Below are 21,097 nucleotides of genomic sequence, written 5' to 3'. Positions count from 1 at the left end.
AAATCTGCACAAAAGCAGGAACTAATCAAGGCCAGGACTTGTGGCTGTGACCGTTCATGGCCTTGATGTCACCAAACTTTGCTGCCTCCTCTGCGTCTGGCTGCCTCTCAGTGTACTCTGGCCTCAGTTTTCTCTTCTGTGTCACAGGGGGGTCAGGCTTTCTAAGCGCCAAGGCCTATGTAGCTCTGTGGGTCTATGAGCCAACAGCCCAAGCCTCGGCAGAGACCTTCCTGGTGGGACGCGCCGACCCCTGGAGGTACCTGTGTTCCCGGAGGAGGAGCCTGCAGCATCAGTTCCAAAGAGCCGACACTGGACTCCCCTGTTGGTCCAGTGTTTAAGACTCTGTGCTTCCAACGCAGGGACACAGGTTCAATCCCTGGTTGGGGAACTAAGATCCCACATGCCATGTGGCAAAAAAAAAAAAAATAAATAAAATAGACGTGCCGAAGCAGGCCGGTTCTCCCTTTCCTCTTGGCTCCCAGGAGGCTCCACAAAACATCATTCACATCATTTTTAAGTCCTTTCCTCTCTATTTTTGGCTGAAAGGGTGGCTGGGAGGAGGGTGGCCATCCGTGTGTGAGAAGGTTGCCAGTGGGGGCTTCCAGATCTCGTGGGTGGTCCACGTGGGAACACCGCCTCAGGCTGAGTCATTGCTGCCTTTGTGAAGCTGGTGACAGATGTCAGCAGAATCAGATCCCTAAGCTCCACGGATGGGGCACCAGCACACAGCGCGCCTGAAATGCCAGCCTCAACGCGTTGGGTGGGAGCCTCGCGGCTGGCATTCACCGCCTCTCCTGTTTACACTGTGGCTTCTGGAAGGATAAATAGAGTGTCCTCTGCTGTGGAGCCACCATCAGTGACTGCCTCCCTCTCGGATGTTGGCTTCTCTCTGGAATTTTCTTAAACATGATGGATTGAACTGCCTTGCGTTTCCTGCACCAAGCACAGAAAGGAAGTCAGGCTTGCATTGAAACTAAGAGCCATGAATCATTTCAGACTCTTAAGTCCTAAGTCGGGGCTGGTGCCAGGTGCTCAGGGAAACTTTATATTTGATTGGAAATAAGAGAATCAACTCATCGATTCATTTATTTATCAGTGTGTATGTAAATTTCTCTTGCATTTGTTTTTGTTTTATTCCTTCTCTGATTTGTCCCACAAATGCTATTTCATGCTCTTCTCTACCATGTTTTCTACTAAACTCATTAAATGTCCTTCCTTTAAAGAGCTCACATTTTTTCCCCCATCTGTGCCAGGTTTTCCTTGCTGCTCCAGCTTTTCTCTAGTTGCAGAGTGTGGGGGTTACTCCCTGGTTGGGGAGCTTGGGCTTCTCTTTGCGGTGACTTCTCTTGTTGCAGAGCACGGGCTCTAGAGCATTTGAGCTTCAGCAGTTGTGGCTCCCAGGCTCTAGAGCCCAGGATCAGTAGTTGTGGCACACGGGCTTAGTTGCCCTGTGACGTGTGGAATCTTCCCAGACGTGGGTTTGAACCAGTGTCCCCTGCATTGCAAGGTGGATTCCTCCCCCCTGGACCCCCAGGGAAATGTATAACCTGAAAGACAGATGTACTTCCAGACACAGGCTGGTCGGGGTGGTGGTGGCACAGCCTGTTGGGGGCATAACTGTTGAGGAATGGTCCTGGGGGAGCTGGGTTGGACATTTAAGCCCTGGGAGCAGGTCAGGGAGGGAGGAGATATGTGAGCCACCTGGTGGACAGAGCGGATCACAGTCACGCAAAGGTAAGCCTTGTTCAGAGGAGGTGGAGCGCTTCCATGAGGCTGCCCCTGGAGCTTGTGATGGAGGTGGGCAACAGGGTGGGAGAAGACAGGTTGGCAGGACAGAGTGCCCCAGAGTTTGAAGGGCATGTCTGTCTTCGGGGCTCAGCCCGGGTTCTCCTGCTGGTTCCCCCACCCTCCAGGATGAACTTCTTTGGTGCTCAAGCTTGTCTTTGCTCTGTATAAACTCCTATTGTTATTATTAACTATTCTAACATTAGCCTTATTCACTATTTATTGAGCATCCATAATGTTGCTGGAAATATGTTAGTGTCCATTTGAAAATATAGTCACTGCGAAACAGACACTACTTTTTAGGGTTGCAGATGTGGAAGCTGGGAGGACAAAATCTGGTTTAACAGGCCCTTGCTGCTGCTTAGTCGCTTCAGTTGTGTCCGACTCTCTGTGACCCTGTGGACTGTAGCCTGCCAGGCTCCTTTGTCCGTGGGATTCTTCTGGCAAGAATACTGGAGTGGGTTACCATTTCCTGCTAGTCCTTAAAATGGTCTGCACGTGACACATATTTGGCAGGATCAGAGCTGCTGCTTTTTGTAGGCTTCTGTGTCGTCTTTCCAAGAGGTCACTCCCAACATGCATTTTAAGTATGTGTGTGTGTGTGTGCACAGACACACAGACTTAGGTGCCCATTTGTGTACATGCATTTCAGGAGGTAGAAGGAGCGATGCATTGCCACCCATTCTGGCTACATGCTTAACTTCTGGGTGGGCGCCACCAGCACTGGTGGGAAGGGACCGGCTCTGCGCTGGGAGCTGCCAACAGCAATGGTGTCTGCTCCCTTGCTTTTGGTGCTTTTAGACTACCTGAGTTTACAATTCTGTCATCCTTTTCCGAGGTTGTGAACCTTATGTGCCTTTATGCCTGGGTTTTCAGATGCTGCCTAAGGCGAGCTCAGCATCCCATGGGAAATAAGACCTCAGTGCAGTGTGGGATGCTTCATTTGGCATTGTCTTCAGACATGAAAAATAATAGACATATACAGCCCATTTTAATTTCTACGCTGAAGGAAAGAAAATACTATTTTTTAACATCAGGGGGGCCAAGTGGCTGAGGTTGCATTTGCTGTGATGTGTGGGAATCAGAGACATGAATTCTAACCACCCCTCTGCCTCCTGCCAGCTGGGAGACCCCAGGGAAGCTCACAGTCTGCCAGGGGGTCCAGTAACTTGTAGGAGGAAGGCAGTAATCATTTCTTTCCTGCCATGCTCATCGTATTGTTTTTAGGTTTTCTTCTGTATCAGAATGGCTTGTACTTATTAAGTGTGTATGATAGGCTGTTTGCAAAGCAGTTTCCAGTTGGGAAAACCAAGGCACAGAGTGCATAAGGTCTTGCCTGAAGTCCTGTGGCTCTGAGGGTCTGATCTTGGTACCTGAGAGACTGGCCAGTCTCCTGCAGGCTACCCTGCTGGGTCTTCTCTGTACACCTTTATGTCAGGGTACCTACTCCCATGGACCACAGCTGTGACCCGGCTCTCTCCTTTCTGGCCTGTGTCCTCTGATGACACAGTTGTCTGTCTATCCCTGGTGCTCTGGGTGGGTCCCTGTGCTCGATTCTGTTCCCAGTGTCTGAAAGGAATGAACACCTCCGGGAGATGCTCCAATTTGGATCCTAAGCAATCCTGCCTGAAAGCGGGGTGTTGGCCCACATTCCAAGTGTGAATACGGAGGCTCAGAGATGCTGCTTGGCTGGTCCAAGGTCCCATTCAGAGGTGAGGCCCAGGGTTGGCATATAATGCAGCTGGGGTGCTCTTGAAGCAGGGCACAAACCTTCCTCATAGGTGAAGCTCCCTTTCCAATGAAGAGATGTTGGTCTTCATTCCCAATGAGATTGTTTTCTTTGAACATAGAGCTGATTCCCATTGCAGTGACTGGGCAGAAGAGTGGAGCTATCTACCTTCTTAGAATGGCTGCCAGGAGAAAACTGCCCTGGGGAGAAGGGCACTCATGAATGCAGTTACAGGAGGTCAGAGGACCATTTCTGCTGCATCTCTCAGACCAGAGGAAGCCGCAGGATCTGATAGAGTGTTCGGGTCCCCCTGGAACGTTGCTGGGTTGTGCTCTGGCATGCCTTCTCTGTCCTCACTTTCTGCTCTGTAGCATCAGACAGTCCTTTCCTGAACCTTCTCCACTCGCTGTGTTGTAATTCTATGGCTGGTAATCTTTTGAGCACAGTAACTTTGCATGCCCTTTTCATAAAGTCAATGCTGATGCCCATTAAGATCAACATGCCTTTTTTCATTTAATCTTTCAAAGGCCACACACTTTGAAGATTGATGTTTTAAGGGAAAGATTACATTTTAAAGGAAGACCTGTTTGTAAAGGGATTTGTTTCCAAGCAGTATCTAATGAGGTTTTGGCATCGTGGTATTTCTCCAAAATAGCCTTAATATTTTTAACAAATTTCCTCAGAGGCTCTTGAGGATGTTCTGAAACATTTTCTGAAAATGTAAGTCACTAATGAAACATTTAAGAAACATTGCAATGAAAAGTGCAAACAATTTTTCCACCTTAATTGACATGGAGGGCAGGCCTCCAGGGACCCCAGAACCTCTAATATAAAGGAGAGAGAATGAGTCTTCATTGGGTCTGCATTGTGTGAGGGGGCTTTTGAATTTCTGCCAGTGGTGTTGAAGGCAGAAATAAAAATACATGCTGCTTCCACTGATGAATGATTGACGATTTGTCAGAAAATGACGGAAGCTCTTTATATACCTGATAATCTTCAATCCTCTGAACCTCCTTAACGCGATTTCTTTCACCATACCCATGGAGAGATGGAGCTGGGCAGGATCTCAGTGTGTGAGAACTAAGGGGAGGGGATTCAGACTCAGCTCTGACGTGCAGGGGGAGGAGAGTCTTGTGCCTGTGTTACTGAAAGTGTGTGTGGGGTCCGGCTGCTGACCACCCAAAAGCCGATAAACAGGCCAGGTGGGTGGAAAGGAAAGTTTGCTTTATTTCAGATGTTGGCAACTGGAGGAGGGTGGCAGACATCTGTTCAAATTCTGACCTGCCCCCCTCCCCACCACCACCAAAAGCAGGGGGTGAGCGTTCTATAGACAAAGTGCAGAAACAGCATAGTCATCTCTAACAGTCATCTTTAAATTGGTCATCAGTGGCCTGACCAGCATCATCTTGGTTGTTTCAGGTACAGTCTTCCTAATTAATATTTAATCAGTACAGTTAATAGTCCTAATCACTTCCTAATGGGCTGCATTTGTTCCCATTTCTTTGCGGCCAGGTCTCAGAATTGTGGCAGTTGTGTCCTGGTCATCATGTAGGTAACTTCTCCACCTGGTGTTTTAATATCTATGAGACAGCTCACAGGATACGGCCCAGGCTATTGTCTATAGCCCTTGAGAAAGAACTAAAGGCCCTGACTATGCTTAATGACTGCATTATTATTATTATTATTTAGGCTCATGTGATTGATTTCCTTGGTTTCCCCATTTCCCACTTCTCTGATTAAATTTAATCTTTGATTAAAATTTTCCACAGACAAAAGGCAGGCAGAGAATGTGGAGGCGGATCAGGGAGGGGCAAGGACCACAGAGTCCTGCTCTGTTTCACTTGTGAGTGGAGGTAGTCCCAAAAGAGAGTGGTGATCTGGTCAACCAGGTGCCGCAGGCCTGGGGAGCGAGCCCTGTAAACCACTGCTGTCACTGAGCTCTCTCTAGGCCTCAGAAAGACCAGGGAGGGGGTTGGAAACAGAGCCAGTGAGTTTGAATTCCTGCAGATTCCTGCACCTCCTTCAAAGTGGACCTAGTGGTTGCCAGCAGAATCAATGTGGAGTTTTAAAACTGATGTTTTGAACGTGAGCTCATCACCCTCATTGAATTACTGGGTATTGGGTTATAATGAACTACGTCGGGTTAAAAAGGAAAAAGCAGCTTCTCACCAAGAAGCTGGGTTTGCATATACACTTTCCAGGATTGCATCCTATTAGTCCTGAACTGTAGGAGGGTGGGGTGTGACTTCCCAGGAGAAAATGTTCTGTATGATATTTTCTATGTATTTTTTTTTCTTCTAAATGTTAATTCCCCACTCTAAAACAAGACACTGGCTATTCTGCAGGTGAGGCATGGCGCTGGGAAACCAGGGCTGTGGGCCCCTGGGTCAGTGTTCTTCCCTCGTGTGGAGTGGATAATCACCTGTGTGCATGGGGGTCAGTACTACCTGCCTCAGAGAGGACATGAGGAGGGTATGAAATAATGAATGGAAATCCCTGAGCCTGTGGGTGTTGGGGTGTCCTGTTCCTGCCCTCCCCCGATCTTTCCCCCCAGGAGCAGAGATCACAGAGGGTTCAGGAATTATTGGAACTGATATCTACAAGCAAGGGTATCAGACACCTTTGCCAGTTCTGCCGTATTTCGAGAATTGAGACCGAGAGAGGTGATGAGAAAGACAAGATGTTGCATGGTTCCTGTTTAATGTGATAATGAAATGAAGCTCAGAATGGCTTTATTCGTTGGTCCCTCCACTGAGCTTTTACTAGAAATGCCTTGAAACTGAGCAGCGGGTTCTGACCTTGACTGGCTCTGATGCCTTTTGTGGGACTGGGGCATGCCTCAATGGCTCACCCATTAGGGAAATAGGTTTTTAACACATTTTCTGAGTTTGGCCTTTCAGGCTTATCAGCTTGAAATTCCATCCTGCAGAATTTATAGAGCTTGGGTCCTAAGATCCGCTGCATTTTAACGTGGTATGTGGAATCCTGCGTCTTCAGACACGGTGCCCCAGATGGCACTCTGGCCGGAGCTGAGACAAAGCTGTTGTCATTGTTTAGTTACTAAGTCTTAAAGCCTAGTTAATCTCTTGTGCTCTTATTTTTGGGTCTGGCATAGCATGACCCCATTACCTGTAGTGAGGTTGGATTCTGAGTGCCAGCAACGGTGGTCTGGTCCTCCAGGCAACTTGGGGGCAGAAAGAGGGGGGCCTTTGAAAGGAAACTTAGGTGCCAATCATCCTTTGCCAGCCAAGAGAGACCAAATCTCTTCTTACTCCCTCCTTATTCTCTCCCCTTTCCAAGATCATGCCAGCTACTGTTATGACCTATTTAGAAACATCAAGTTCTTTGAGGCTTCCCAGGTGGCTCAGTGGTAAAGAATTCATCTGCCAATGCAGGAGACGCAGGTTTGATCCTTGGAGATCCCCTGGAGAAAGGCATGGCAACCCACTCCAGTATTCTTGCCTGGAGACTCCCCTGGACAGAGGAGCCTAGTGGGCTACAGTCTATGGGGTCGCAAAGAGTCAGACACGACTGAGTGACTAAATAGCGGCAGCAGCAACAGTCCCCCCAGAACCTGCTCAGTTGCAAGGAATTTCAAGTAATTACCTTTTAGCTTCCTCCTAGGTAGCTTGTATTGTCCCGTTACACATGGTAGTAAAGAAAGGCTGCTGATGAAAGCACACACCACTAGAACACTCTAAAGTCACAAAGGGACTTCAGGTTAGAGACTTCCTGATCTCTTTCCTTATCTGCCATATGGGGCAAGAACTTTTATCCCAGCATTCTTCTGGGACTCTCCCTTGGACTGCAAGGAGATCAAACCAGTCAATCCTAAAGGAAATCAACTTTGAGTACTCCTTGGAAGGACTGATGCTGAAGCTGAAACTCTAATACTTTGGATGGGAAGAGGCAACTCATTGGAAAAGACCCTGATGCTGGGAAAGATTGAGGGCAGGAGGAGAAGGGGGCGGCAGAGGATGAGAGGGTTAGATAGCGTCACTGACTCAATGGACATGAGTTTGAGCAAACTCTGGGGGGGGATGAAGGACTGGGGAGCCTGGTGTGTGCTGCAGTCCCTGGGGTGGCAAAGAGTGAGACATGACTTAAGCACTGAACAGCAACAAGAAACTGTGTGAAGTGCTCTCTGTGGCAGATTTATTTAATCTCCCCATCATCTATGAGACGCCTATGCTGTTACCAGTCCTTCCATTACAGATGAGGAAACTGAGGTTGGGCGAGGTTCAGTGACCTGCTCAAGGTCACACAAGTAGAATAGGGGTTGTTGCACTGCTGGTCATTATGCATGTGTTCGTAGCCAGATGGTAGTGCCTCCAGGCACTGACAGGTAAGGAAGGGCAGGGGCTAGCCCAGCTTTAGAAACTAGGGTATCTGGGTCTGAGTCCTAGTTCTTGGAAGTGTGAGCTGTTTGGCATTATGTAAGGCATCCCATCTCTCTGTGTCTTTCTTCTGAAAGGAGCCCCCCTGAGTGATGACATCCGGTGGACACACTATGGCCCATTGGCCAGACACTCTTGTCCATCTACATCAGCTCTGCTTGGGGTCCAGTTGTAGAAGCCCAGGCTGTCTGTGTTTGGCTGATGAGACCTCAAGCTCTTCATTTCCCTCTTGTTTTTTTAGGTAATGAACCAAGAAGATCATGTCTGAAGTACAAGGAACAGTTGAGTTTTCTGTAGAGCTACATAAATTTTATAATGTGGATCTGTTTCAGAGAGGGTGAGTATGTTTTCACTAATTGTGCTTCTTTATCTCGTTGCTTGTTCATTTCTCTTGTTTTGTTTTTCCTCTGGCAGGAGATGATGGTGGTAAGGAGAGGTTGGAGGGAATTTTGGATTCACGAGAAAAGAATTGTATGATTTTTTTTTTCCTGCCAAGTGGAAAACCCAGACTTTTAGTGCACTTGAAAATGAGCCATAAGTTGACAAAGACCAGAAAATGCTAATTTCTCTCTTCCTCCTGCACCTCTACCTACTTGCTATTCCCATTACATCTGTCAGTCAGCATTTAAGGAAGGTGAATTTATTGGAGATGAAGCTTGCCTGTGTAACTCTAATAAAAAGGTGTCTGTAGGATCAATATTTGTAGAGGCCAGCTCACCAAACCACATATCATACACCTGTACCCAGATCGCTCAGAAACTGAGAATTTACATTGTCTTTTAAAAATACACAATTAAAATACAGCTGGGTTCACTTTTTGAGGATGTACTCTGACTTTGGCATTTGAATCCCACGCTGACAAAGAATGACCAGTTCATCAGAACCAGCACTTAGTAGACTGAGAAGCGTGAACTTACATATGGGTTTGTGACCCTAATTATTAATAATGTACCTCATCTGAGCTGTATATTGACCTTCAGATATTGACTGAAGCTTGTGTGAAATCATTATTGTTAGCAAGATGTCTCAAAGTGGCACATCCAGGGCACAAAAAGAGCTCTGTGTAGGTGGTAAAACTGGTTGAAAATGAATATGGAAATCATGAGTTATCCAGTAAGTCTGTGGTACTCTTCTTTCCATATCTACATGGTTTGGGGAGCCATCTTATTTAGCCATGTTCACTGATAAAGTCTAATATTGAATTGGGCCGAGTTAAAACCAGAACTTTGAATCACTATTCTATGTTTTTTTATATGTATATTTTAATATATAATACTTATAATTTTTATTATTGTATATTACCGTATATATACTTACCACTGTATATCTATGTTATATATGCTATATATATTTTGATTACTGTGTATGTTACAAAAAGTTATGTGTTCCATTAACACATAAAATATTTTTAAACCATCAATTATCATATTTCTTATCTTTTAAATACCTTTCTTACATTTATAACACATACCATTTATGAATAGAACTGTACATGCATATGATTTATAAATAAACACACATATATTGGGGCTGCATGCCTGAAAATATTTTTACGGGTAAATATGCAGATCCTAAAGCTTGGAGACCACTGGTCCATCTCATCTCCCAGAGCAAGGAAGACTCTCACAGCTTTCTTTCAGCTCTTAATGCTTCCATTTCATGGAGTGAAGGGGTATGGAAATCTAGGCACACTTCAGAGTGGATGGGGGCATAATTGTATGATCTGAGTTGCTTGAGAGTAGGTTCAGTTTAGCTATATTCAGGAACAGGCCAGGGCAACTTTTGGATCAAGTCTGTTAGACTTCTCAGGGAGGGATGGCAGGAGTTTTAAGATCCCTAAGGTCCCATCTCCAGGAAGAGCTTGGTGTAGATGGTCCCCAGCCCCCTGGATTCTGTGAGCAGGGAGCTGCAGACAGGCTGGGCTGATGCTAGCCAGGATTCTGCCTCTGCCAGCGGAGTTCCTGACAGGCATGACCCCTGGAGCTCAAGGGCTAAGGATTTTTCTGCTCTGAACCTCTCAGGCACCCTGTGTACGTGAAATATAATTACTTTCCTAGCAGGCACTCCATGGGGATGTGATGCCTGCTGTCCAGACCTCGTGGGCACAGTGGGGGCCTGGGTGAAAGGTGGCGGATGATCTCCTGATGTCATCAAAGAGAGAGAAAGTAGGCTTGGGGGCTGTGTGCTCCATGCTGTCCTTGGATGGTAGAGAATAGAGCTGGGGCTTGGAGAAGAAGGAACGTGTCCTTCTTTGAACTGTGTTTGACTGTGGTCATCTGTGTTCCACTTGGTTTCTCCAGTTAATGAGAGGCTTCTTGAGCCTCTGTCCAGATATGCCAGTTCATTTACCCTGTCTGCCAAGACAGACAACCTTTTTTTTTTTTTTTTTTAAATGTATTTGGTTGCACTAGGTCTTAGAACAAGTAGGCTCTTTAGTTGTGGCATGTGGGATCTAGTTCCCTGACCAGGGATCAGACCCAGGCCCCTTGCATTGGGACCATGGGGTCTTAGCCACTGGAGCACGAGGGAGGTCCCAGCCACCTCCCCCACTCTTGATTTGCTGTGAGGTGCTGTGTTGTGTGAGAGGCTGTGTTGTGTGAGAGGCTGTGTTGAAATCACATGGCTACCAAACTGAGAATGCTGACCGGGGATTTGTCCTGATCAAGGAGTTACTTGCTTACAGGACTTTAATGTTTATCATTAGTTTTTTCTAGTTCCAGAATGTATACTGCTTTTTGGTGATGTTGAACAATCAACTTGCATTTATCTCAAGTCTATACTGAGGTGAGCTCAAGGATTTAGGGCTGAGGGCAAAGGTGAATTCTCAAAGGAAAAGCATCTCCTGAGACCAGTCAAAAGCTTCATGAATGGTCACCTCTGTGCTTGGTGGTGAGGCTCATCCTGATAAAAAGGCAGGGTGGGGAGGCACTGGGGAGCCTGGCTGTGGGTCAGACTGGGCTTTGAAGTCAGGCTCTGCAACGTGTAGGCTCTGACAACATGAACCAGCTATCATTCTAAAATGGTGATGACAAAGTCCATCTTGTGGGGTAATCTGATCAGGTAGGGCACTAATTGCATTAGTTAATACATGCAGAGCAAGCAGCTAACATGGAAACTGGTATCGAGTAGAGGCTGTCTAAATAGTCCTTTCTACCTGTGAATCCTGGCTTCCAGTCTGTCCTTCACACTGTTAGTGGAGTTATTACCCCAAAGGGTTGACGTTTGATCTTGCTTCCCTGTTCAAAAATCCCCCCTTCCTTTTCTCACTCTCAGCCCAGTGCTCAGACTCCCAGTGGTTTGATCTTAAACTTCTGCTATATTATTGTCTGCACTCAGACCCTCCTGCCCCTAATATTAATATCTGCCTTGATCGTTCTACCCTCTGCAAGCTCCAGCTCAAATATAACCTCCTCTCCAAACTATTTCTGTATGTTGATTGATATTCACCTGCTCTGTTCAGCCCAGTTTTTGTGAATCCTCTTTTCCCCTGCTTCGAAAGAGTATCTTTTATGTTTTATTCTGTCATCCATTCACTTACACATGACTATAATGTATGTGAAGGTTTTCATTGCTTGATATTAATTAAGCTTCATTTCCTGTCTTTCCTCCATTCCTTCTTTACAATGTCACTTAGAAGATTTTTCTGCCCAGAAGTTTTCAATGATTTTACATGTAAATTTTGTCCTGCCCACAGAAGGGTTGCACACAAAAGGACCTATAATCAAGACCCGATGTGGAAGGCCAAATATTGTAGAAATATTAGGGTTGAAATCCCCTCTGAAAAAACTCACTTGCCTCATCTCTGCTGGAGAGAAAACGGTTCACTCCTAAGTCAAGTGGCTCCTGAAAGAAAGTGCCATCTCGTATTGTTGCCCTGACATTTCCCATTGTGCCCCAAAGCCCAGTGACAGCTAAGCTCCCTGTGAAATTAGCTAACTAGCCCTGATGTGCCTTAATAGACTCAGAAATACAATTATCTTTGCTTGCCAGAGATCAATGAATTGATTTGTCTGATTCTGTCAGAAACAATCCTTCTCTTCACTTTTCTTATTAAAATTTGTTGCTGTCCTTTTCAGTCCTTCCCGCCTTTAGAAAGGGAGGAAGGACTACATGAGGTTTGATTTGGGACTTTTATCACTTGCTGCCAGTGGTTCCATCTAGCACAAGGGAGAGTAGATGGACTCAGTGATCTTTAAGTGTCTTTCTTTCTGTGAAATTCCATGATATTATTTTAATAAAAATTTGATCTCTCTTTCCCCATGAAATGGCATTTAAAAAAAAAAAATTATTCCTATGGAGAGGGAACAGACGTCAGACACCCACGGGCTTTTGCAGCTGGACTGTCCGGATTACTTTTCTAGCAAATCCACATTCCTGTTAACAATTACCCTGTCCCATTTTTTTCCCCCATTTTTTTCCGCTTTGAATCTGTGACTTCATAAGCCTATGGCTCTAAGCCTTTTATCCTCTTAACCCCTGGCTGAGGATACACTCGGCAGATCTGTAGAGAAAAGACCCTTCCAGGGGGCTGAGAGTTGGCCTGCAGAGACTGAAACATCTCTGTGAGCTCAGAACCACCCACAGGGCCTGATAACTTCCTGGAGGAGTGCAGGTGGACCAGAATGCTGGTGGGTGGTGCCGGCCCCTTCAGTTCTGCACTCACTGCGGTGCTCGCTCAGGCCTCTCAAGCGGAATGAAAGGGCACATGGTCATGAACCTGGTGTGGAGGAAAAAGCAGAGACACAGGTCTGGTCTAAGAGTCAGAGATCTCAGGTCTGCTTCCACGTCTTCTGTTACGAGCCGGGCACCCGTGGGCGCAGCACTGACTCTCTGGCCTCAGTTTCTTCTTTGGCAGTATCTTATGTATGCCTATGGCTGATTCATGTTGATGTATGCAGAAACCAACACAATACTATAAAGAAGTTATCCTTCAATTAAAAATAAATAACCACACACACACACACACACAAGAAGTCATGAGTGAGGTTTGTAAAGCATCTAGTTAGAGAGAGCCAGGCTTGGCAGTGCTGGCAAGGCGGGCTAAGCCCATCCTAGCCTTTCTCTCTCATTGGTCACAACTGAAATCTGCACCCGATGGTCCTCAGCTGGTTAGTGCCAGGGCTGGAGCTGACCTGGTCGGGCAGCTAGTGAATACTGCCGTCACTAGAGATCCACTGAACTTCAGCGTGTTTCTTTCCTGGAAGGGTCTTTGAGTGCACCTCGGGTCAGAGGAGTAGACATAAGACAGTCCTTAGCTGCTCTGTTTTTGTTCCCATCAGTTGTCAAATGTTGCTCAAAAGCAGTTTTAAATGTACTTCATCATGTTCTCATTTTAAGCTTTTAATGGCAGACACATACACACACATAAAGCAGTTTTGCCTATTGAAAGAATTATGGTGACTTTTTCATCCTTGTACTTTTTCTTACTTTTCATGATACACATCATCACTTTTGTAATCAGAACTCCATCCCTCTTCCTCTCCTTTTTCACTGGGCAAACATTATTTCATATGCACATGTGTTTTCCTTTACAAAAATGTAAAATATTGGACTTCCCTGGTGGTCCCGTGGTTAGGACTGCATGCTTCTACTGCAGGGGCTGCATGTTCGATCCCTGGTCAGGGGACTAACATCCCACATGCTGTGCAGCTTGGCCAAAAAAAAAAAATGTGCGATATTAATTTGTTCTCTATTTTCTCTCTTTCCACGTGGTGAACATTTTTAATCACCTGTATGTCCCTTTGCAACATGATTAACAGCTGCAAAGAATTCCGTCATATAACTCCACCATAATTTATTTAACCAGTGCTCTATTTTTGGATGTTTTGCTTCCTTTTTTACATATTAAAATGCATCTCATTATTCAGAAGTTACCGTGACATTTTTGTTCTTGAATAACTAGGAAGCACTTTAGTCTTAATAATATAAACAATACACCCTGAAAATGAACTTTCCCCATGTGTCTTGGTTCTAGTGAAAGTGAAGTGAAAGTCGCTCAGTCGTGTCTGACTCTTTGCGACCCCAGGGACTACACAGTCCATGGAATTCTCCAGGCCAAAATACTGGAGTGAGTAGCCTTTCCCATCTTTAGGGGATCTTCCCGACCCAGGGATTGAACCCAGGTCTCCCACACTGCAGGTGGATTCTTTACCAGCTGAGCCACAAGGGAAGTCTGCCTTGGTTCTAAGTCTCTGATAATGTTGATAAAGATGAATACTCTTTGACCAAGCACCTTTAAAAAAAAAATTAGAGTATAATTGCTTTATAATGTTGTGTTGGTTTCTGCTGTACTAGTAAGTGAATCAGCTATGTGTGTACATATATCCCCTTCCTCTTGAGCCTCCCACCCCCAACCCCCATCCCCACCCACCTAGGTCATCACAGAGCAGTGAGCCGAGCTCACTATTTTATACAACAGCTTCCCACTGGCTATCAATTTCACATATGGTAGTGTATATATGCCAATCTTATTCTCCCAATTCATCCCACCCTCCTCTACTTCCCATGTCCACGGGCCCGTTCTTTATGTCTGCATCTCTATTCCTGCCCTGCAAATAGGTTTATCTTACCATTTTTCTAGATTCCACTGGACAGGGTGTGGCAAAAAGAGAACCCTCTCCGCTGTTGGCTTCCCTGATAGCTCGGTTGGTAAAGAATCCACCTGCAATGCAGGAGACCCCCGTTCGATTCCTGGGGTGGGAAGATCCGCTGGAGAAGGGATAGGCTACCCACTCCAGTATTTTTGAAGTTCCCTTGTGGCTCAGCTGGTAAAGAATCTGCCTGCAATGCAGGAAACCTGGGTTCAATTTCTGGGTTGGGAAGATCCCCTGGAGAAGAGAAAGGCTACCCGCTCCAGTATTCTGGCCTGGAGAATTCCATGGACTGTATAGTCCATGGGGTCACAAAGAGTCGGACATGACTGAGCAACTTTCACTCTTCCTGTTGGTGGGAATATAAATTGACCAAGCACTTTTATCGTCCAGTGAGGTGAGGGAGGGCATGATCTTCAGCCTAACCATCCCCATTTACCCCCAGATCCCTGTTCCATCTCCTCTTAGACTTCTGCAGCAGGCATTTACAAAGCTTAGAGGAATTAAACACCGATCAAGAGTCTTCATGGCATCAGGCAAATCTCCACCTTCTGTTGAGGAACATTTGTGAACAGTAGGGATGTAACAATCTCCCATGTCACTGGTGTCTGGGTGGCTCTGCAGGTCCCAGGGGCTGACACTCAGGTCCCTGCAGGTACTGTTTGGGAACTTTGGGAAAACGAAAAGACACCCCTGCAAGGCTGGCCCTTTGCTGCTCCTTCTAAATGTAGATAGAACTTAACTTTCATCAGCATGCTGTGTGTTCCAAGAAAGGGGGAAATTCTCTCTTCTCTTTGAAAAAAGTCTCTTTAGTTCCACTGCATGAAACTTTTATGTCTCAACCCACTAGAGTCAACAGCAATATATTTGGGGTTGGAAACTGTAAAATCCAACCCAGGGACTGACCCTGGGTCTCCTGCATTGAGGGCAGATTCTTTCACCACCGAGCCACCAGGGAAGCCCATTATGAAGAGCTTCACATAAGCCCTCAGTTCTGCAAGGATGCAGTGTTATCCACAAGTCACAGAGGAAGCACAGACTGACAGGAGATCCAGGTCTGGTTCAGTTTTGCACTTTGTGCAAGTGGCCAGGTGAAGGGCTTGTCCTGGGGTGGCCTGCACCCCAGAGTCCACACATGTGCTTTCTGCCCCGCTGGGCTTGTTTTGTTCCTCTTGGAGCAGACAGAGGTGTTCAGATGTTCTGACGGACACTCCCCACTTCCACTTCTTTAAATACTCCCACTTCTGCAAACAATACAACTTCAGAGCACAACTTTTAGGGGGAAGTCTCACCCAGACTTCCTTTCCTGGCTGCCCGACACTGTCTGTCTGTCTACCTTGAACAATCAGAGGATGATGTACTGAGAATTAGATCCTCTTGGCCAATGACTGACAGGCCCCAGAGGCATTTTCTTACCCAAATCTATTCACACTTCCTTGACAAAAGATCTTTCAGTGAATGGAATCCTCAAAGATGATCTCTTGCCCTCTTTTATTTTTTCTTTTTGAGTTTTATATGATTAATATTTATTGGGCTGAACCTTAGTTGAAGAATGTGCTAGTTGTTCTTATTTATTTATTTAAATAGGAGGATAATTGCTTTACAATATTGTGATGGTTTTTACTATACGTTAGCATGAACTGGCCATAGGCATACAGGTATCGCCTCCATCCCGAGCCCCCTCCCACTGACCTCCCCACCCCCTCACCCCCCAGGTTGTCACAGAGAGCCAGTTTGGGGTGCCCTGAATCAGTCATACGTACATTACCAGGTGCATGACGCCATCCCCCTTTTCTACCCATTAAAGCTTTCTCTTGTCATCCTTCTCAAGAAGAAATGTGTGGCATCCCTCCCATGGAACTGTGGTGCAGACGGCCCCTGGTGAAACAGACAGAACCTTTGTCGGAGCTGCTTGTGTGTGTGTGTGGTGGGCACATGGTCTGCGAATCTGGATGCGAACTGGCCCCATAGAGGGAAACTGTTCCAGATGCTGGGGAGAGCTACCACCTAAAGCTGACATGGTAAAGCGGGTTTGCTGTTCAATGTAATCAAGCCAAAATCGGGTGGATGGGCTGATAAGCACAGTCACCCATCGCTTGATGGCCTGTCTGAGCTGATGCTGCTGAGGTTGGGGAAGATACACAGAGAAGGCTCCTGGCTGGAGGAGCAGGTCTGGAAATACGGACCAAGGTGTTTGAACTTTCTCCTCTAGGGATAGGATGAAAAGAAAAAAGTGTAAGTGATAGTCTCTCAGTCATGTCTGACTCTGCAACCCCATGGACTGTAGCCCGCCACGCTGCTCCGTCTGTGAAATTGTCCAGGCAGAAATACTAGAGTGGGTTGCCATTCCCTTCTCCAGGGGATCTTCCCAACCCAGGGAGCTAATATGGGTCTCCTACATTGCAGGTGGATTCTTTACCATCTGAGCCACCAGGGAAGCCCCAAGGATGGTATAGGAGGGGAGAGTATGGCATGTTTTAAGAGAGGATCAAATTCGGGTTAAAACAACCTTTGGCTGAAGCATGGAGAATGCAGGCACTGCCTGACAGATAGTTGACACTCATACATTTGAATCCTACTCATTGGGTGAGGTTACTTATCTGAGTCCAGTCATGATGATTAAGGGGATGTTTATTGAGCCTTGTGACAAGGAAGTTTCTCTTTGCACTCCAAATCCTGTTGATTGGTAGTTTCTGAGGTTTGTATAAAGCTCAGATCCCACCACTGATTTCTGTCTTCAGATGACTTAGTGGGCTCTAGACCCATAAGAAACAGTAATGAAATGGAACCGGTGTCCTTTATTTATAGCTGGGAAAGTTCCTAATACTCTCTTAGGGCAGGGCATTGAGAAAATAGATTGAGCAATAAGGATTAAGCATAGGCTTGCATGCCAAAATGGGATTTCTTCCTGTCTCTGTCTACCCCAACTGAAATAAATCTTTAGACTCCAGTGTTTAGAGACAGGGGAGGAAGAGGGAAGGAGAGAAGATGAATGGATACCTCGGGCCCAAGAGGGGCCCGGTGTTCATAGACTGAGCTGTACTTACTGAATACAAGGAATAAATAGCAGAAGTCTGTGCACGGTGCTTGATATTTATTATCTATTATTAAAATACATCTCTTATTATCTATTATCAAAATACATCTCTTTCAGTAGCCCAGGTTTTCACCAATCAATTTGGCAGTGCCTTCCTGCATTCACCCCTGGGTCACCTGGTCCAGTGGACTTAAATACCACCTATAAGCTCTGTTGTGCTAAGTCACTTCAGTTGTGTCTGACTCTGCAGTAGCCCTCCAGGCCCCTCATGGAATTCTCCAGGCAGGAATACTGGAGTTGGTTACCACGCCCTCCTCCAGGGCATCTTCCAGACCTAAGGATCAAACCCTCATCTCTTACGTCTCCTGCATTGGCAGGTAGGTTCTTTACCACTAGGGCCACCTGGAAAGCCTGCCTATAAGCTACTGACTTCCCTATTAGGTCATCAGTTTCTCCTCTCTTCTCAACTTCACACTTGCCCAGTAGGTGTCCTCCATCCAACATCATCTTGCTGTCTTAAGGCATCTTAAACTTGCTCTATCCAAACAGCAAACCTGATCTCCTGCCCTCCCAAACCTCTTCCAGCAAACAACCCCATCTCAGTTCATGGCACTTCCATCCTTCTTGTTATTGAAGTCAACATCTTAGAGCAACTCATGACTTCTCTCTACCTCACACCTCGTGTCCACTTTATCCAGAAATCCTACTGGCTTTATCGTCCAAGGTTATGCAGAACATAACATTTCTCACCTCTACTGCTAATGCTCTCTGGTTCTAGCCACCATCAAGTTCCACCTGGATTTGCACCATAATCTGCCCAGCTGATCCTACTGATCCATGCCCATGTCTAGTTTCCTCACAATGCAGAAGCCAGATGGTCCTTGCAAAGCCTAAGTCAGATAGTGATGCTCCTCTGTTCCAACTTGCTGTTCTCCAGTTGGCTATGAATGAAGCCAAAGTCCATATGGCTGGTTTACTCGTTCCCTCTTTTGCTTACCTCCGGCCACAATAGTCTCTCTGTAGTTTCTTGATTATACTGGACGTGGCCCTGCCTTAGAGCCTTTGTGCTGTCTGTTCCCATTTCCTGGAATGCTCTCCCATCAGCTCTTTCAAGTTTGCCTCATATATGAATAAGGAAACTGGGTGCAGAGAAAGGATGCTTTGCCTTGTAATAGACAGCTGCAGAGCGGAAAAGTCTTCTCAGGATCTCAGATTTCCTGGTTCCTAATCAATAACTCTTCTCTCATAACCAAAAAATCCCCAGTGTCTTCTGTGGAACATTAGTCCCTCCATGGTCTCCTGCCAGAGTCCTCTCTTGGGATGTTCCTTGCAACAGTATTTCTCTACTCATGATATCACAGATGTGTGCACACACACATGTGTATTTGTGTGTGTATGCACACATGTGGAGTGGGCTGTGTGATACGAATGTTCCAAAGAACATCTCTTGGAGGTTGCTTTTTCTCTCATGCTGTTGTCCATCCATCACAAGGATAGAATTGCAAAACTGTCCAAAGTTGGAATTAACTGGGGGTGGGGGGACGATGGTACCTGACTTTTTTCCATTTTGTCCCGAAGCCTTCTTTTGAAGAATAAGCGATATGAATGCTGATGTTGGTGAAGGATCCAGGGTGACATTTATTGCCCTCTATTTGTATTAAGAATGTCGAATCGGATTTTTAGTTTACATTTTTTAGATACCGTATGACTGAGGAAACTTCTTAGATGAGCACACAAGGGAAATTCAAAGGGGCTTGCTCAGTGGCTGATGTTTGGGCTCTGGTGTCAGAACATCTGATTCTGGGTCCTGATTCCAAGCCCCCAGAGCAGTATGGTCCTGGACACATGACTTCATTTCTCCACATCTGAAAGCCAGATAATGATAGTATCAACCTCCTATGGCTTTTGTGAACAAAAAATTACATGTGTGTGTGTTGTGCTCGATGATTTTGAGCTATCTAATTATTATTTATCCTTATCATCATTATGGTTATTACACAATTTGCCTGAAGGAGCCCTACTGCTGGTGTCAGCCCAGGATTTAAGCCTGCCTCCAGCTTGCTGTGCAGCTCATATATTCTTGTGCGTGCTTTGCATTGCTGACTCCACACTCCTTATCTCAGCTTGCAGAAGGGGCCACAGAATCACCTCTCTTGAGATTTGACCGTTCATCTCTCCACATATCCATCCCTTCATCTCCCCATTTATGCTTCCTCTCATCATGCAGATATCAAATAGGTAATGGGTGGCCCGACCTATGCAAATAGTGGGGAAGTAAGCAAACAGGAAAAGAAACAAAGAAATGAATTGGCCTCAGCTTAGTCCTTGCAGTATCCTGGGAACTGAGCTAGGCATTTTATCTCCATCGTTTCATTTAATTATCCTGGAGAAGCAGATATTATCTTTCCCACTTTACACATGAGCAAACCGCCTTTGACAAACAGTAAAACAAAATGCCTGAAGCCATGTAGACTACTACAGCTGCCATTCCAAGTCTGTCTCACTTCCAACCCCACACGCTTTCTCAGAAGCCACACGGCTTCCCTTCCAAAACCCATATCCTGGACCTCTACATCCACACATCTTCTCGGGGTCTGAAGAACTGAGGAAACTCACAGACACCATTCGTTTTGTTGGCGGTAACTTCACAAGTGGCATTGGTCCAGAGTGAGCTCAGGAAGGACTTGCCCAACTCAGACGTTCTTGGCTTGCATTGTCCAGTCCTGGTGCCAGAGGGAGGCTGGGCATCACTCCCTCCTCTAGGCTGTGGCCGTGTCTCAGGGGCTTTGAACACCTCTCAGTGTCTCACCTCCAGGACACCTGGCAGCGTGTTGACAAGCCTGAGTTCTCTAAGCTTACAAATGATGCCCCAGCTATGCCCAACAAGGAGTAATTAAATGAGCTGGGGAGGATTCAGGATTGTGATCACCATTTCAGGATCACTAATAGTCTTCCAGGAACGTGAAAGAGATTCATCAATAGTTTCTTCAACTGAGACCAGAACTAAGCCTGTGGGAGTGAAAGGAAGATATATTTTAAGTGCTTTATGTCAGGAAATGTTTTCTAGTGTACCAGTCTTTAGTGGGCCAGGCTGCTTTGACCATCACGAATGTTCTCCTTCTGAAGAATATGGGGTTCGGATGGTTGAGAATCTTGGAAAACTACATATTTGATGCAAAGGTGATGATATATTCAATCACAAACCTTCAAACGTTTGTGAAAAACTTTTGACTTCCTTTCCTCAGGATGAATCTTCAAGGAAATCTGAAATATAAAAGGGAAAAGTAGAGTTGGTTTGGTCAACATTTCTTGAGGTGTGCCCTCTGAGGCTGTTCATCAGGACACGGGGGTATCATTGCATCTGTTCGAAAACCACTGGGAATCCACCAGTAAATATGTAAACACCACATTGGCTAACATTTTTTTGAACGCTGAGCCTGAAACTCTTTTAGGCTTCATATTTATTATCTCATTCAGTTCTTCAAACAACCTAATGAAGTCAGGGTTATGATTGTGTGGACTGTTATGCAGACAAAAGAAAAGAGGGTCACATTTGATG

At 45.9% G+C, this 21,097-nt stretch overlaps 1 protein-coding gene across 1 annotated transcript in view; it reads left to right on the top strand.

Annotated features, from left to right (window-relative positions):
* Window positions 1-21,097, top strand: part of FAM135B (family with sequence similarity 135 member B) — a 225,651-nt gene that overhangs the window by 66,111 nt on the left and 138,443 nt on the right. Inside the window, exon 2 of the mRNA XM_086335602.1 lies at window positions 8,153-8,248. Coding sequence (XP_086191728.1) covers window positions 8,172-8,248 — 77 coding nt within the window. The 5' untranslated portion in view covers window positions 8,153-8,171. The remainder of the gene's footprint in view (window positions 1-8,152; window positions 8,249-21,097) is intronic.

Source organism: Bos grunniens, chromosome 14 (genome assembly GCF_055505025.1).
Source record: "Bos grunniens cultivar Pamir isolate PY7600 chromosome 14, Bosgru_T2T1.0, whole genome shotgun sequence".
In the NCBI taxonomy this organism is placed as follows: domain Eukaryota; kingdom Metazoa; phylum Chordata; class Mammalia; order Artiodactyla; family Bovidae; genus Bos; species Bos grunniens.
The sequence above is the reverse complement of the archived record's forward strand: the minus strand, read 5'-3'. Positions and strand labels throughout refer to the sequence as shown.